The sequence below is a fragment of the Taurulus bubalis genome (genome assembly GCF_910589615.1).
Source record: "Taurulus bubalis genome assembly, chromosome: 6".
NCBI classification, from domain to species: domain Eukaryota; kingdom Metazoa; phylum Chordata; class Actinopteri; order Perciformes; family Cottidae; genus Taurulus; species Taurulus bubalis.
In genome coordinates this window covers 17658006-17676417 of record NC_136594.1, presented here as the reverse complement: position 1 = coordinate 17676417, position 18412 = coordinate 17658006, and the positions used below count along the sequence as shown (strand labels likewise).

Sequence of the window (18412 nt, the reverse complement as noted above, 5' to 3'; positions counted from 1 at the left end):
TTTTTTACGAATGTGTGGCCCTGTCAATCTTTTGCAATTAACTAATCAATCTAAGAGAGGAAATGCTCACAATAGCCTAAAATAATTGTTTAGTGTATGTGTATATTCATCCCAAACTTAACTTTATATGAAGGTAATGATCCCATAATGAAGCCAACAAAATGACATTAACAGCTGCGGCCTGTTGACTGAAAAAAGACTTTGGGAAGTTTTAGTTCATTCATTTAGTTTAGATAGAAAAACTTTAAAATAAGCAAAGAATGAGACAAGGTTATAAAACAGTTTGATAGTTGTCTTTTAATATCTGAATATCTATGAACAAGAGTTTACATCACAATATTATTTTTTTAACGATGGACATACAATACAAATTTAACAGGCAATATTTATAATACTGTGGTTTGAAAACAAAGACCACATAGTTCCATTACATGTATCTTCTCAATGCCATTAGGAGCTTGACTGTTTTAAATTTCACCTTTTAATCCAAATCATACAAGGGGCTTACATAAAGTATATGTTGATTGTTGATGAATGTGCCATGGAACATGCCACTGATTATATTATGAGCTTTCTGTATGAATCTTTTACAAATCAAGTGAAATGTTGGTTTGCCCACTCTCTGAAGCTAACTGGAATATGGTAATGCTTATGATAATGTTATTGTGTCATACAAATGGATTTTTTTCAGATTTCCTTGGAGAAAAACGCACACATTGGAGTGTCTGCAAAGCACAAATGTTTCTACCAATTGGTCTCATAGATTTATATATCTACCCTAAAACAAAAGATGTCTTTCAAAACTTCTAGCACAAGTTAAATTGTTACATGAACTTTCTGTATTTACATTAAGATGATTGAATCTTACCCATGAATGCCTCAACACATTCTTAAGTGCTTTATATGTTAATGCTTTTTGTGACCTAGAAAGTGATATTGTGTGATTGTGGTACATGTAGTACCAAGACAAGCTATTTTTTCATATCGACTAAATCCTTTAAAAAAATAATAATATTGGAACTGTAAAAAAAATCTGAACCACTTTATATTTGAAAATGTGTATAATATTCTGTAACATGTTTGTGAACCAAATAGTTGTTTTCATATTTTGTATGAAATCATTAGCTTTATTGTTATGGACAGATTTATTTTCTCGTTATGGGTATTATTTGTTCTGTTAAGAAAATGACTTAAGTTGTGTGAAGGGTACGTGTGACTAATAATGCAGTAGATAACTTGTTATCTTGTTGTTACCTAAGACGCGTTTTCTTTCTTCACCAGTGTGTGTGCGAGGTGTCTTGCACCTATTCTTTGAATGTTCTGATTACAAGCGATTTATTACAACAACCACGCTGGATGTATGTTCAATAAACATGCCCTTTTAAAATCAAGCTGGCCCATTTGAATTTTTTTTTCATTTAATAACTATAGTAATTATTATTTATGACATGACCGGTGACCAGTGTTGGGGTAGTTACTCAGAAAAAGTAACTACTTACAAGTTACTTCTGAAAATTGTAACTAGATTACTTTACTAGTTACTGCATTTGAAAAGTAACTTCATTACTAGTTACTTTAATTTCCATTGTTTTAAGCAAATGTTCAAATTAACCGCAAAGATACATGGACAAACATCATGGCCCTTTCATCACTTTATTTTCAATGTTCAATAAAGGGCATCTCTTAGCCTTTCCACATAGTGTATTGTAGTTGTAAACATGTAAAACAAAATGGCATATAAAACTCAGCCATTAACTTGAACGAACATTAACCCTGTTCACACTGTCTGACCAAAGAAATATGCCTCACTTTAAAATCCACAAACAACAGGATACAAGAGGCTGTGTATGGTGGGGACATTCAGGTCAAACAGCATAACACATTAAAAACAGGCTTTTGGAAACATGAGACCCCACTAAACCAAATGGGGGCCGACTCCTAAGAACAAAACCAGCTTGTTATAGGAATCATTGTAGTGGTTTAAGAAAAATAGAAAAATGAATGGCACTTTTTCCCATAAAATAGAAACAGAAATGCACTTAACCCAAAAAATAGAAACAGAAAATGCAATTAAATAAACAGAAAATCCACTTCATCATTGCCTAAATAAACAGAAAGTGCACTATATCCTATGAAGTTTATAATTTTTCTCTATTCCCTAAACCTTCAAAATAGCGATTGTATCGCATGAGTAAAAGTCTCTCGAATCTTTTATCCGACAGCCTGTTCCTCCTTGGGGTCAGAACAATACTGCCCAGGCTGAAAAGCCTTTCCACAGTGTTGTAACTTGTTTTATTACATGATTTACTCTTATTGTGAAGAGCATGTAAACAGGAAGTGCTTTTACTTTGAAGGCAGAAAGTACAATGATGCGTGCTTGTTGACGCTAACTAATGTTGATGTTACGTGTGGAAAATATATACATGTCTGGTGCAAGAACGCGTTCTCAATCGCTTTAACAGTTGACGTAACTCAAATCACTCAGATCCGAGTTCTGTGATAGGTTGTTCATGCAGGAAGTGTCGTGTGCCTCGCGCGCCGCTAAAAGAGAACTTTTCGGACTGGTAAAAATACTTTAAAAATACTAGACTTATTGAGGTCTAGTAAAGTAGTGTAGTTACCAATATTTTGAGTGTAATGCGTTACTTTACTTCGTTACCTATAAAAGTCATAACGTTGCTGTAATCCGTTACTTTGTAACTCGTTACCCCCAACACTGCCGGTGACCACCTGTTGTCTTTAGATTTAACGTGGGGGACCAGGGTTCAGCTGTGATTACCGGCAATAAAGGACTGTGTGTGTGTGTGTGTGTGTGTGTGTGTGTGTGTGTGTGTGTCGGGCGCTATTCAGGAAGAAGTCAACTGCACACACACACACAACTGAGTGTGTGCAGACAGCAAACCATCGCTGAAAGCCTTCTACACAAATTGTGGACTTTGATACTCACACACACATTCGGGAAAATGGCTGATGGAAACAGGTAAGAAAAACCTCCACACGTGCCTTATTTATCGGATTTGAACTATCACCCGGCGACGTTAACGTGAGACGGTAACGGTGGTGTTATATTAACGTTGACGTTAGTTACGTAAGAACGTGGAACTACACTTTTAGAGTAACGGTTTAACCGATTAGTTGCTGTAGTTAGCAGCAACGCCAGTTAGCAGCTAGCTAACAGTCAGTTACTGTCACGTAGCGTTTCGTGTAATTTAAAGTTAATGTACGAAACCTTTTGTTTTTAAGTGCGCGTGAAGGAGGCTTCGTTGACACAGCCATTCACGTGGATGTCAAGGTAAAATGTGCATCACTTATTATGCTACACCTACTACACATGTCAGAGTGGTCGCTAGTCTGATTGTGGTGCTTTAGCTTAACTAATTCACGTCAGCTAAAACACTGGCAACTTGTATTAAAACGTACTTTTGTCTCCCAGTACTGTTCTTGAGTAGCAGCTAATGCTGTTGAGGTGAATTCGCCGACCAAAGTACAGCTAATGTTGTTGAGTCTGACTGCACGGTGCAGCATCCTGTACGACGAGGACCAGCCTGAGTTAGCGTTTCTGCTCTGCAACAGGACTATTACGGCAAAGTGCTGAAGAATTCCGGAGACCTGAAGAGCAACGCCTGTGTGGCTCAGGCCAAACCCATCCCCGCCTTCATCCGCCAGGCTCTGAAGAAAGTGCACCCTGAAGTCAGCGCCAGGTCACTGGACTGTTGTCACACTGTGTTTGTTGCTTCAGATGTGTTTACACCGCAATAGTCACGGATCCACAGGTGCTTACAGTGGGTGTCCTTTGCCCGCAGGTACTATGGCTGTGGTCTGGTGGTGCCAGAGCGTTTGGAGGGCTGCAGGATACTGGACCTGGGCAGTGGAAGTGGAAGGGACTGCTACATGCTGAGTCAGCTGGTGGGCGAGAAGGGCCACATCACTGGCATTGACATGACCGAGGACCAAGTAATGTACGTGCATCAGCATCACATTTAGGCCACAGTATGTTGCACAGTAAGCTGACAATGATGTATAGAGAAAAATTAAAAAAAATAGCTCCCCTGGGATTGTTGGTAAAGGCTGTCACTGTCTTGCAAACAACAGCTTTCCCATTCTGGATTTAGATAAACACAATTCTGCTCCCCAGTATGCATGAACTGCTTAAGCCAAGAGTCCCTGTACTCCAGACAGTTGCAACGGATAACCGGCTACATTTTAAAGGACGACTTCCACCCTTTGCATAGGGAATTTCAGCTTCTCCCTTCTAGGCGGAGATATTTAGTACCACGGTGTAGAACAAAACGTTATAAAAACAGCTTTGTTCCAGCAGCCTTCACTCAGGTGAACACATTATAATTATAACAGTGCACTGATCTCTAGCTTTGTGTACTTTTATCATCATGTTTGTCTTGTTGTTGTAATGTGTGTCAAGATGGATGCCTCACTTTCTATTGCAAACCAAGTCTACCCTTGGGTACAAATAAAGTAACTCAAACTGCAAATACATCTTTGAATGCAACACTGTGCTCTCTTCTAGCTTGACGTGGCCAGGACATATGTGGACTATCACGTGAAAGAGTTTGGCTACAAGAAGCCCAATGTTAGTTTCGTCCATGGCTACATTGAGGCCCTGACCGAAGCGGGTTTGGAAAAGAGCTCATTTGATATCATTATGTGCGAAGACATTTACTCTCTCCTTGTTTTGTCATTTTATGCTTTTTAATTCTCAAGAAATTAAGTTGAAAAGCTGATTTTTCTGCCACAGTTCCAACTGCGTGGTGAATCTCTCTCCAGACAAGAAGAGAGTCCTGACTGAAGCCTACAGTGTGCTCAAGGTACACTGCCTTTGAGTTGACCTTTGGTCTCTCTTTACAATCTCCTTACAACAATGCTGTGATAAAAGGAAAAAAAGAAGATTGTCCGTGAATCATAAAACCTATTAGTCTATGTAGCTTACACTGTTTCACTGTGGATTTGTAGGATGGAGGGGAGCTGTACTTCAGTGACGTGTACAGCAGTGGAAGACTAACAGAGGAAATTAAAAATCACAAAGTCCTGTGGGGTGTGTCAAATTAATATCCTACTGCCATAAAAGCTCACAGACACGTGCCAGAATATCATATGTAATTCCTCTTTGCAGGGGAGTGTCTTGGTGGAGCGCTCTGGTGGAAAGACCTGCTGCAACTGGCTGAAGAAGTGGGCTTCAGCCCACCACGGCTGGTTGCAGCCAGCGTCATCACGGTTGACAACAAAGTGCTGCAGGACATTCTGGGTTTGAGACTATTTTTTCTTAGTTATTTAATCATTTATTTTCAACAATAAAATCTTCACTATGATTTTTAAGTATCAGTTGTTAATTGTTCAGGGGATATGTCACACAAAACATCATAGATTGTTGTTGAGATTGACTGCTGCATTCCGTTTTTCTTTCTTACCTGTTCTGGCAATACAGCTGACTTCAAGTTTGTCTCTGCCACATACCGCCTTTTCAAGATCCCTAAAGGCAACACCAAGCCTTCTCAGGTCATATATAACGGGAGCATTAGAGGGGTGGAGGACAGCTTCCAGTTTGACTGCCAATACACATTTAAGGTCGGCACGTCTCTCAGTATAAGAACATCTCAATATCTTCAGCTCATGCATTGTATGCACATGATGTCAGATGTGAGTGTATTTCACAGGTCGATAATGTGGTGGAGGTTGATGGAGAGGTGGCCACCATCCTGTCCCAGTCCAGATTTAAGGAAGACTTCACTTTCCAGCCACCGGGACGCCCCTCTGAGCCCTGTGAAGCCAAACCTAAGGTCAGCGTCGTAGCTTAATTCCGGGAAATGTCTTTGTGTGATTTTCCTGTGAGCACTAGAGGTCAGTGTGTTGGTCGTATCCGTTTCAAGTGTGTGACACACCCAGAGAGCCCCACTGTCTAAACTGTGCACAGAGTCACACATGCATGTGTGCATCAGGACGCATGCTGCAAGTTCTTACACACACAAACATTCACATACCCACTCAAACATGCGTACGCACACAGCCACACGCACAAGGTCAAGCAGCTGTCTTGGAGTCATAACCAGACTGTGGAGTCATGCTGGGGAACCTTGAACAGGAAGGAATGTTCTCTTTTCAGCTAATGGAATGCCATCTTATCAGCGCTCGTGGTCGTCCTGTGTGTGTGACACCTACAATATGTTTTTCAATGACTAATGTTGCAATCATTCGTGGTAATTTATTATGCTATTGAAGGGTTTCTATTTTCGTTTTTTTTTTTTGTTGAGAAAATAGATAAATTTAAGATGTCAGTGATGTATCTAAATTGCTCCCAGGGTTTAGCCTTTGGACTGCCCCTCTGACGTAAAATCAGGCTTGAGATACTTTTCTCTAATCAACACGGCTAGTTGGTGATAATAGTAATAAAAGGCCTTAGATCTTGTTCTTGAAAGCACAGCTACTGTGAAATGCTAATTTAATAATCAACCAGTGTGTGTGATAAAAGAGACACTGATATCAGGTGTAAACATGCATTTAAAACCTGAGTGTACAACAATCTTTGTTCAGCATAATAATAATGTTTAATGCTGGAACTCAGAAAAAGTGAGAATGAACTTTTCTGAATTTCTTACAAACTGTCTTGCATGAAAGTATTATGCACGTAGTACTTGATGTAGTAAACTCTACTGATTTCTACCTTGTTGTACTACTTTCACAGGCCGGCATTGTGGATCCTTTCGAGCTGGTCCTTCAGCTGAAGAAACAAAGTCCGGGTTCAGCCACAGGGGGATGCTGCAGCACAAAGTCTGAGACCTGCTGCAAATGATGGCGGCAAGAGCACTGAGAAATACAGGCCCAGCATCATACTGTGCATGAATAATGAAAGATGTTCAAATGTACGGATTTAAATTATGCATTATGATGCAATAGCATTATGTTGTGTCTTATTAACATTTTAAATGTGATTTCAGCAAATAAAATGAATCACTTGCACATAAACATGTGTCTTATTGATGTTCTGTGCATACACGCTTGTCAATCCTTCAACTTGAATAACAGAAAAGACTGGAAAGGTTCATTTAATTCAATTGACTAATAAATAATCCAAATGCCCACAGATTAACAAACTATTCCTAATCTTGAACAGTATTGGTGCCTTGTCCCATTTGTGTACAATCGTAAACATCTGAATTATGTATCCATGCCCTTTACACCTTCATCAGGACTTTTCCACCTTTGCTACCTGTGTTATAATACCTCAAGTTATATTGATTTGTTTAGGCAGTATATTGACAGGTTTTGCATTTGTGAGCTTTGTAGAAGTGTTCAAACTAATATCAGCATTATTGTGTTATTTCTGTTAGGACAATTACATATTCATGTAATGATACATTTTTGCACATAAAATATTCTGAATTATTTACACCAGTACTGAGTGAGGTGACTTTAAGCCAAGAACAAGTCTGCAAGGTATATAATTGATATGAAACAGGCCTTTTGTAGTCGTCACTGATGACTAGAATCCTTCTTTGAAACAATACGCACCCCATGGAGTCCAAAGATAAATCTGAGGGATGAAAAAAGGAGAAAGAAAAAATATATATTTCTGCTACAAAAGTTTTTTTGACAACATTTTTATAATCATGCTTCCTCGTGAAATGCAGAACACTTTCTTCAGACCTCCTACAATTATTCAAATAGAACAAACTGAGAAGGAGATGTAGTTAGTTTCAAAACTGTAACAGTCTCAATATACATGTCACATAAAGTAGTATTTACTTCTGCATATTGTACTGCATTGTTTTGAGCAGTAGCTCATGTTACTGTGCCTACCTTGTTTGATATGTATTTTTACGATTATATTGCAATCATGTACAATCATGTTATCTCCTGTAGTAGGATGTATGTTTAAAAAAAGTCAGCTGAGTCTCGACTGTCTTAACATGAGGTGCACTTGTTTTGGAATTTGATTCGCCAAGGAGGCTGCGCACGCCCCGCCCCCGGGCCAACGGCCTCTGCTGATTGGTCGCCACCGTCGCCTGTCTCGGGGACATCAGGGGAGGCACGAGTTGGCCCATAAGCCTGCGCTCGCGAGTCATCAGTGTCGGACACGTAGTGGGAACGAGCAGGTCCCGATGCACAAGTCACGGCAACCCTCGGCGGAGATGAAGGCGGACTCCGACTGGCTCTGATTTTTAAAAGCCCTTTTCATTCAGGAGGTTGGTTGCCAATGGTTATCGATATGGCAGAGCCGTTATCCCAAGCGCCCACCGCTGCAAAAATGGCGTCACTTAACCGGGTCCGAGCTTTGGCGATGATTTTCTTAACTGTCACTGGCTGTTGTGTCACCCCGACAAGTGGCAAGGACGGGTCCGAGGAGACCGTCATCATAGGGCTCCGACTGGAGGACACGGACGACATTTCCTTCATGGATAGGGGCTACCTGCGGGTGAGTGAGCGCTCTCGGGTGAAATTAAGGGTGTACGGGCTGAACATCAACAACGAGACCTGGTCCAAAATTTCTTTCACGGAACACGAGCGGAGCCGGGCGGTGGGGAGCCTTGACAGCTCCTCGGGGGATAACCAGAGCCAAGAGGACTCGTCCAGCTTGCATCCCTGCGGTATTAGGACTTCGGATATAATTATATTGCCCAGCATCATCCTGAGTCGAAAGACGTCCGGAATAGTTGAAATCGAGGTCAAACCGCTGCGGAAGACGGAGAGGAGTAAGTCGTATCACCTTTGCATCGCCACCGCGACACCGGCCGTGGGCGGGATGCACGACCCGTGGACGGAGAACACCTGGATCTACCACGACGGGGCCGACACCAATGTGATCGTGGTGGAGGAGAAAAAGTTCCTGCTGCCCTTCTGGCTCCAGGTCATCTTCATCTCCATGTTGCTGTGTCTGTCCGGCATGTTCAGCGGGTTGAACCTGGGGCTCATGGCTCTGGACCCCATGGAGCTCCAGATAGTCCAGAACTGCGGCACGGAAAAGGAGAAGAATTACGCCAAAAAAATCGAGCCGGTCCGGAGCCAAGGGAATTACTTGCTTTGCTCGCTCCTGCTCGGCAACGTGTTGGTGAACACCACGCTGACCATCCTGCTGGATGACATCGCGGGCTCAGGCTTGATCGCGGTGGTCATGTCCACCATTGGAATAGTCATTTTTGGGGAGATCGTGCCCCAGGCCATCTGCTCCAGACACGGCCTCGCCGTCGGGGCCAACACCATATTCCTCACCAAGTTCTTCATGCTGCTCACTTTCCCCGCCTCCTACCCGGTGAGCAAGCTGCTCGACTACCTCCTGGGACAGGAGATAGGAACCGTGTACAATCGGGAGAAGCTTCTGGAGATGCTGCGCGTCACGGACCCCTACAACGACCTGGTGAAGGAGGAGCTGAACATCATCCAGGGCGCGCTGGAGCTCAGGACTAAGACCGTGGAGGACGTCATGACGCCGCTGAGAGATTGCTTCATGATCCCCGGGGATGGCACCCTCGACTTTAACACCATGTCCGAGATCATGAAGAGCGGCTACACGCGCATCCCAGTCTTCGAGGGCGACAGGTCCAACATAGTGGATCTGCTCTTTGTCAAGGACCTGGCGTTTGTGGACCCGGATGATTGCACCCCTCTCAAAACTATCACAAAGTTTTACAGCCACCCGTTACATTTTGTGTTCAATGACACCAAGTTGGATGCAATGCTGGAGGAGTTTAAAAAAGGTGAGGCAACTAGATAGAGTGCACTTACTTTCCCATGTATATGAGTATTTTGGTGTGTTACTATTCTGATGCCAAATGAAAAGCTCACTACACAAGTCCAATCTCTCTCCAGTCTCAAGTGTCAAAGGTCATTGCACAAGCTGGTTGTTGGCCTTTCACCTGTCCACCCCTTTTGGATTTGGGAGGGTAGACAGGTGAATCTTAAATGTCGAAAACCTGATCTTCGGGAATAAAAGGGAGAGGAGAATTTAGTGTGCTCCTGATTTCACAAGAAATTCCAGGTAGTGAAGGAAAAAAAAAACAGAAAGGGTTGTTTGGGCATTTATTATCTGGGGCCCGCCTCACAAAGCACTGAAGCAGCCACATCGGTAGTGAGGTGCACTGGTCACTTCCTGTGCCGAGGAGGAGGAGGACGAGGAGGAACAAGAGGAGGAGGAGGAGGTGTCGTTATCTTCCTCCATCACTTCCATTCAGTGTTAATGTTCACACGGTTTCTCTCTCTCTCTCTCTCTCTCTCTCTCTCTCTCTCTTCCCCCCCACCCCCTCTTACCTTCCCCTCTCATTCAGTCTTTTTGCTCTTTCCCCTCCTTCCTTCCTTCCTTCTCTCTCTCTCTCTCTCTCTCTGATTTGTGAATGCATTAGGACATGTGGGAATGGTGCAACGGCAGTGCTAAGGTTATCAGGTGGGGGCATCTTGTTTGAGAACCTGCTTAAATCCCTCTTTACCTCTCTTGTGCTTGCCTCTGAATGATGGTGGCGATAACTCCTTTTGTCCAGCCCTGGAATGCAGTCGTGTGGATAATGAATAACAGCCTCTAACACCCTCGAGCCCCCCATGTGTTGTGTGTGTGTGAAATGTGTATGCGCATGACGTTTGAGAACGATGTTTACCTCACCCACGGTTTACCTGGCGTTTTGCGTAGCCCTCCCCCTCTACGTTGTGTCTCTGACTAAGTTTTTCTTCACTGGATGTGCAGATTTGAGGCTAGTCTGATCTTTTGGCCCAGAGATGCATCTACAGGAGTGCTCCAGTGATACGTGGGCACACCTGTACAGCAACTTATTCATCAATACTTAAAATACAGGGGAAAAGCATGTGTGGTGCATTGCGTTACTTTAAGAGGATTAATTGGGAGGAAAACAGAGCAAATCATTGAGCTCCATTACCAGAAATTAGGTGTAGTTCTCCATGCCAAATTAGCATTACATAATAAACTAGTTGGGGGGGTTGTTTGTTTTCATCACAGTTCACTATTTACAGACATGCACTAGCAGCAGGTCGGTTCTCTTCACCTTATTGATCTTTTTTTTTTTTCAGACAAAGAAAGTTTTACAGAATATAAGTGTTACACAAGAGCATTGTGACATGTTCTGGTACATTATTGCAATACTATTATCACTAAATATGATCCTTCCAGAATCTCTCGCCTCACTTATTACAATGGACTGTGAACATCGGATGGCTGACATGTTGCTTTTGAAGTGTTATGGCTGTATTTGACCTCTGAGTTTGTGTGTTAGGTATGATGTAATATCAATATTGTAGTTTAACTTCATTACTCTTAAAGGAGCTATCACAATACATGGTACAGTAATACATGGTACAGTAATAATGCTAAACTTTCACAAAATGAACTATTAAGTCGAGGAAGTATTGTAATGTGGAATAATATCTGAAAAAAGTCTTATAGCGGGTGTGGTAAACTTATAGTCCTACCACTACCTCTATCAGTTTTTTAGAGACATTCTTAAATCTTACCTGTATGCATCAGGGCTCATCTGCTCTTTCACAGTATGTGCCTGTCTTGATCATACTTCTGTTGGATCCGGGCACAGGATGTAGTCAATTTTAATTTAGACGTGTGTTTCACGAGTAAATTAAAGTTACCGTTGTCGGTCTTTCAGCTTTGTGCGAACTTGTGTTGGACACTGTGAGCTTGGGCAGAAATGTGAGGTTCTGTATAATCAATGTGTTCACCTACCAGATATGCACCATATTGTTATATAATGACATCAAAACTTTTACTTTTTGATTTTCAGCATATCCGTTTTGGCAAAGTAATTTGGCTCTAATACTAGTCTGACACTTAACCTGTATTGTAACTGTTTCCTCAAGTCAGTTTTTATTTAGTGAATTCTGTGCATTTCCTCCTAAAAGACAAAGCACGGCATGTCCACATCATGTTGGCAACACGGTTCATATAGGTCCAGTCCGGGGGTCAGAGTGTTTCTGCGGCTGGCCCTGCGCCAGAGGGAATTCGCCGTTAGCCTCTCATGGAAGTCATAAGCAACTGTTGTAGGGAGGGCTGCGCGGTCAAAGTTTCCCGTCAATCTGGCTCTGGTCGCAGCACACACTCAGTTCAAAGTGCTTTGTATTGTAAGTCATTGTTAATTAATTTGATGCCGCTTGCGGAGCTGCATAGTCGTCTGAAGTCGGCTACGAAAACGAAAGACAAAAAAATCATATTAGAGACTGTCGGAGTATTTGGTATGAACTTTCAGGTGGTATTCCCTTTGCCGTATGTAGGATATGCTTCTCCACTCTACTCATAGGAGTTATATCATTAGGTGTACAATCTACTTAGACATCACACTGATTTAAAGTTGTCGAATAGTTTAATAATGACGATGACAGAGCGTGAGCTTTAAGTGTTGAATTTGATCAACATTTTCTTGGGAGTAAAAATAAAGTGCTGATCCCAAACGTGAAACATTATGATTTCCCCGGCTCGACCCAGACCCTAGGTTAAGGGTTACAGTGAGATTCATGCAGGAGCTTCTTAATTCAGGCAGACACCCCTCTGGAAACTTCTGACCTCTTCATTAATTGCTTTCCGTCTGCGATTGCAACAATTACTGTCATCCAGAGGCTGCTTGTCAAGCTGCAGGTTTAGCGGTTAATGAGTGGGTCAGTGTGTGCCATGTGGGACCAAAGCAAGCAGTTGAGTCAGAAACAGGAATTCAGATGCCCTTCTGGCTTTGTGATATTCCTGAAAGGGAAAAGTACTCACTCACCCCCATGCAGTGTAACCAGCCTTGTGAGATGAGGACGGTATCAGCTGTATGGATGTTTGGAGAGCTCAAATCAGGTTATGTGTGTTTTCTGCCCCTGGGAAAGGCAGGCCACTTGCCTTACTTGAATATGGGAGTCCAGAGGTGGACTGGAACTTGACCCAGCAGAGGTGAGAAACACCTTTATCTCCAAGTGTCTCTCTGCTTTGCTAACAACGGACACACAAACACAAGCACTCTCTACTTTTCATCCGTAACTAGTAAACGTGTTGCCTAAATTGATGTCGTTACTCTGCTTATTCCCCTTTAAAGCTACCAGTTGAAGTAATGCGTTCATGTATGTTAACAGTTTTGTATAGTATCTTAAAGCCCAGGGTATACATGGTCCACTGTTGGAGGATATAGGTCCCCAGAGTAAAAGAGCCTACATGAGGCCTGGCACGTCTTGAACTAGTTCCCCGATTGCTGCAATATAGGCCAATCTATGCTTAATTCAGATTCAGCAGCCTTCACGGTCTCTTTGCTCAGTGCTTTGTCTTAAAGTGAAACTCTTTTCTCTGTCGACCTTGTTGAAATACTGAGGTTTTGCTTCAAATGCTGTTATTCTTCCTGGATGTTTGTGCAAAGCATATCATAGTGAATGTCTAGAAATTGTGTGTGTTTGCCTGGTAACCCTTGATGCTAATGCTGCAACAGGTGCTGGATTTAATGGCATCATGTTGGTAAGAACACTTAATGTTTCCTGATGAGGGACACCCCTTTGAACTCAGCAAGACTTCGCCTGCCAACCGCTTAACTAATTACCTCAAATCAAAGGTTGTCTGCGTTTCACAATACTTTGTGTTACAGGAGGCGGCATTAGTAGTTGTAGTTTGTACTTTTTCCCTGTAAGGAATGTAATTTTACAAACAGCATAGTTAACACATTAACACATGCTATCAATTTTAAAAAGCATTATATCTTGTGTTTCATGTTCATTTGTCCAGTCACCTGTGCTGCCTTTTGGGGCATGAGCCTCACTAAATAGTTAGTTTATGAAAATATCCATATTCAATATAATTCATTTCATTTTTTTTTTCATTTTTCATTTTATAATTCGTCATTTAAGTAAGTGTTTCGTGTTTGTAATGCAACCCCTTTGGCAACACTTTAAGAGAGGAGGCAAAAACTGATGTTGTAGAAATCTGTCGCATGGTAACTTTTCCTCTGTTGTATTCTCGACTTTCAATATAGAGGACCACCTGTTGTTTTGCATATTTTAGCCCATTATACTACAGATCATTAATACTTTATACTACTGCCAACTCTTTTTTTTCCAAAGCACAGTTTTGCAGAGACTTGAAACCTTCTGGAAGTACTGTAGGTGATCCACCACAGCTAAAGTGTCTTTACTTTTTGTCACAGCGTGTTAAGCAAACAGTTTCCTATTTAGTCAATTCAATCTTTATGCATCCAGCAGAAATGCAGCGATGTTAGGATTCAGTGAGTCATTTATTCCAGTCACCTGTCAAATGTAAGCCATTAATCAATCCCTTTCTATAACTCTGTTTCACACCACAAGGGAATATCTGGCGTGCACAACCAAGAAGAGTTTTCAAAACTAACCCAAACAACTGAACTTTGACAAATAACTTGGGTGATGAAATGTTTACTTTTCTGGATTTTGTCAAGCAAGATCCAAGTCGAGTTGAATGGAAACTCACGTTGGGTTTGCAGGCAGAAATCCATCTAAAACATTGTAGCAGGAACGTAAAGTGTATGCTATACGTAGTAAATGTTGTCAAATCCAATAATACATTCGGAGTACAGGATGCTTATGTTGAACACAGCGACATTGTAGGTTATATATCAATTCCACATGTGATGTAATCATCACATTTATTCCAAATTCTGAGTTTCCAGTTGCAATGTGATATATGAATAAGTGACTTCACGATTGACTTTTGCTGATTTAGATATTGTCTGGAGTTTGTTGTGTTAAAGACTGGCTTTTGAATTGGCCTACATTCTTCAGATTCTGGTACAACATGAAGTAGGCTTTTAAGACCCGATTAGTACAACAGTTGAGGAGTGTGAATCTAGGCACAGTGCATTCCCAAAGCCTGTCTGATCTGGCATTATGACTTTTACTTTACATGTATTTTCTCCTGGGCACCCATATACTACGCATTTAACACAAAACGACCATGGGTTAGCTGTTCGGTGATGTGTTCGCTAAGGTGAAAATGTTTGCTTTGTACGTAGCCGAGTCGTCATGTAGGCTGTACCATTATGGGATGCTACCCTACCTGTACAACTCCTGCTTTTGTTGTTCGCCATACAAACAACGGTGTCAGTGTCAGCTTGCTATATTTAGCACTCTTCAGCTCACATCAATCTCTGCTCGCTTGGCAAACCAACAAAAGGTGCAATCGAAAATACAAAGTGCTGCTGTCTTTAAACAAGTACAACAAGGTCCCTGCTGCATTGAAGATGACATGTTCAGGAAACCTCACTTTGAAGAGCAAATTGTATGAATTTCTTTCATTGAAGACTTTTGATCCAAGCCTTTGTGATCTGGCCTTCTCGGCTCTCTATGGCTTTAGTGATGTATCAAAAGACTCCTTACAGTAGAGCTACAATGGGTTGCTTCTGAGTGTCGACTGAAATAGAGCGAGTTAAGAATAAGTCCCATATTATACCAAAAAAGTGATTCATCTGAGGTACTTATTACAAACTGTATACTGGTCTTTCTGTATTTCTACGGTCTCTTTTGTGAGGAAATTTGTCCACAGAAATCACAACAGTGTAAAATAGGATCTAGATTGCACACATGTCTTCAGCACAGTTGCACATGTTGCTTCACATCTTTTCTTCTTAATAACTTCACTACTAGGCTCCTTAGCGGCTCACTTCATTTCTCGTAGCGTCTGTGATGATTCCTGAAGAAAGGCTTTGGTGTTTTTTTGTTGTGGATGTAGTTAAGGAGCTGAGTCTGCTTCCAGCACATGTTGCCAAGGATCTGTAGCCATGCACTACTGAGGAAAATGTGTTATTACGCAATTGAGAATCCAACCACCCCCACGTTTCTTTTAATAAGCTGTTTCCCAAAACAGAGATCACACTGGACCAAGGCGTAAACAGATTATTTCAACTTTATAATTTACACGATAGGAGAACTATTACCATAATAGCAGACTAAGAAGTACTCCATATGCTTGTAAAGGAACAGGTTATTGCTTCTATCTAAATAAATGCCAAATGAGTGTCAATGAGTTGTCTATATTGATCACAGTACAGACTTCCTTGGTTTTGGGGTCTCAAGCATTGCGAGACCCTTGTTGATGTCCACAGTGCAGATTGAATGGTTCAAGGCAATCATTTATTAATGGCAGATCTCAATTAAGAATGCAATGAAGATGAATTCAAGACGATTCAGTCAGCGTTGGAAACATCAAACACCCTCTGCTAGAAGTACAAATCCTTTCATAATCTGTAAAGTCATCACGACCAGACTACAGATGCACTTTTCGCTAAAGGACATCAAATAAAAGTTTATTCTGATTTTTTGTTGTTGTTGTAAATCTTTGAAACTGCCTTGAGTAAAAGCCGATTCCTTTTGTGTCTGGGGAGAAGAAAAAGTCACAGACATGTTGTTTAGACTGCTATTACGTCTTTAAGATTGTATCATAGTAATTTGGGTGTTGTGCATTATGTCATTCTTATCAAATGAAGGGAAATAGCAGCTATTAGTGTCGCTGTATGATAATTAGGAGGGGGAGAAGAATGACCATAATGATGATGAACACGGTATTGAAGTGAGGGCTGAAATGTGCACATTTTAAAGCTGCCTCTAAATATCAGGTTCCTTACAGTAACAGTCTGTCACATTGGTGAAGTCACTGAGCTGCAGAGGTTCAGTGCAATAGTGAGACAAGGTGATACTTTATGAAAGTTATCCATTTTGATTCACTATCAAAGACTGAATCTTGTACAGTGTAGAGCCGTCCATATTGTATTTATTCTTTAAACCAAGCGTTATTTTCGTCCCACAGATAGTTCTCTCTGCATTTGCACCTATATGAATGCATCCACAGCTATATATCTATATAGTTTCGACTTACTTTGACTATCGAAAGGAAAACTAAGGCCCTTTCAGGCTGTGCCTCAGAGGGGCAGAAAGCCCTCCAGCTCGGTCAGCCTAGTAACCAGGCTCAGTGCAGCACACTCAGGGAAGCAGAGCCACTTGCTTGTGCAGCGAGCAGTCCCATCCCCCTCCTCCCACATTCCCTCTCTCCCACTTCTCTCCATATTGTCCTCTTGCCCATTTCCCTCAGTGTTATAAATTACAAACGACACAAACCTCCAGGCCTAATGCCCTGCCATGGACGCCTTCCAAGCTGCACTTTTTGGAGAGCCAAGAGGCTGGCTTCATTGATAACACCGGGCACACTGTCCGTCTCTCCATTTACTTGCAGGAGGAAAAGCCCAAGACGGGCCCTTCACAGGCCCAAAAGACACCAGCGCTGTTTAGAATCAGCTGATGGAGCCTACTTTCCTGAGACTTCAGCAGCGCTAGTGTTTCATTTCAGCTGGCCATGTGAAACACATCAATTATAAATAAAACAACAATAAGGATTGAGCATCAGCTTAGTCGTTCTCTTACAAGATGCATTAGGATTTCATTGTTCATGAAAGTTTATGGTTTTAAGGAAACTAATCACATCAGCTCGGAGGACAATCAGAACATTTTTCACATCACTTTTTTCTTTTGTGAGAAATTTGCACCAGTCAAAAGTCAACGGGTCATTCTCAAAAGTTCATGTAACCATTTCATGCCAAAGTACTATTAAAGGGAAAATCCACCTAAGACCACAATTGATAATCCTCTCTATATTAAAATGTAAACAATAACAGGGCAAACAAAATATAGATAGATATAATTAATACACTAAAAGGGGCATTTATTATTTGTTTAACTGAAAGTAGTACTTTCCACTGACATTGTAGGCATAACTACTAGGGTGCTTTTGCTGCTTTCATTTTACAAATTGATACAGCTTAAGCTTCATGTCACTGCTATCCGACTCTTACATCAAGAACATTTGCATGTAATAGCAAACATGAAAATGATGGGTGCTGGTCATCAATTACAATTGAACTCCATAAAGTGTCAAATCGGCTTCTTTTATGATCCAATTCAGATGTTTTTTTTTCTTACTTATTATGTAAGTGTCAGATCTGCATATGCAGCTTTGTTGTAAACGCACAGACACATTTCTGAACCAACCAGTTCTCTTAGTATGCCGGCCCCTTTTTTCCCTCTCTGGTGTCTCCCGGCGAACAGCAGGGGGGGAAACAGCTAGTCGAGCCCCACTATGGTCTGCAGGCCTCTGCCACTCCTGACCCTCCAGACCCAGATGCAGGCTCCAAACCTCAACCCCATCCACAGCTGACCCTCCAGCTTGAATTATTATTGCTGTCCTGTTTGAAACCATTGCAGATGGTGGTTTTGCTGGGCTCATATAGCATGTTAGGAAGTTGGGTTTCGTAAGTATGAGGAAGTCTTGATGTCCTTATTTCTTGCTTCAGGTGACATTTTTCAACGTTTGTAGATCTCATCTTCATTGTTCAATATCGTTGGAATAGCTGTTCTATTTGTGGGTGATAAGAGTGTGTTATTATTATAAGTAATGGTTAGTTAGTAATCAGTAGGG

The 18412-nt window shown here is 41.6% G+C and overlaps 2 protein-coding genes across 2 annotated transcripts in view; both read left to right on the top strand.

Annotated features, from left to right (window-relative positions):
- Positions 1-2963: 2963 nt before the first annotated feature.
- Positions 2964-6946, top strand: as3mt (arsenite methyltransferase; the record flags this gene model as incomplete). Its single annotated transcript, XM_079219182.1, has 11 exons — positions 2964-2980; positions 3244-3292; positions 3574-3701; positions 3804-3954; positions 4526-4662; positions 4754-4823; positions 4969-5050; positions 5129-5260; positions 5441-5580; positions 5670-5792; positions 6695-6946. The coding sequence occupies 11 exons, from the start codon at positions 2964-2966 to the stop codon at positions 6800-6802; spliced, it is 1137 nt and encodes a 378-aa protein (XP_079075308.1). The 3' UTR covers positions 6803-6946.
- Positions 6947-8218: 1272 nt separating this feature from the next.
- cnnm2b (cyclin and CBS domain divalent metal cation transport mediator 2b) overlaps positions 8219-18412 on the top strand; it is a gene marked incomplete at both ends in the record, with an annotated part of 36367 nt that continues 26173 nt past the window's right edge. The window contains one exon of the mRNA XM_079219555.1: positions 8219-9704. Within this exon, the coding sequence (XP_079075681.1) occupies positions 8219-9704 (1486 nt within the window). The remainder of the gene's footprint in view (positions 9705-18412) is intronic.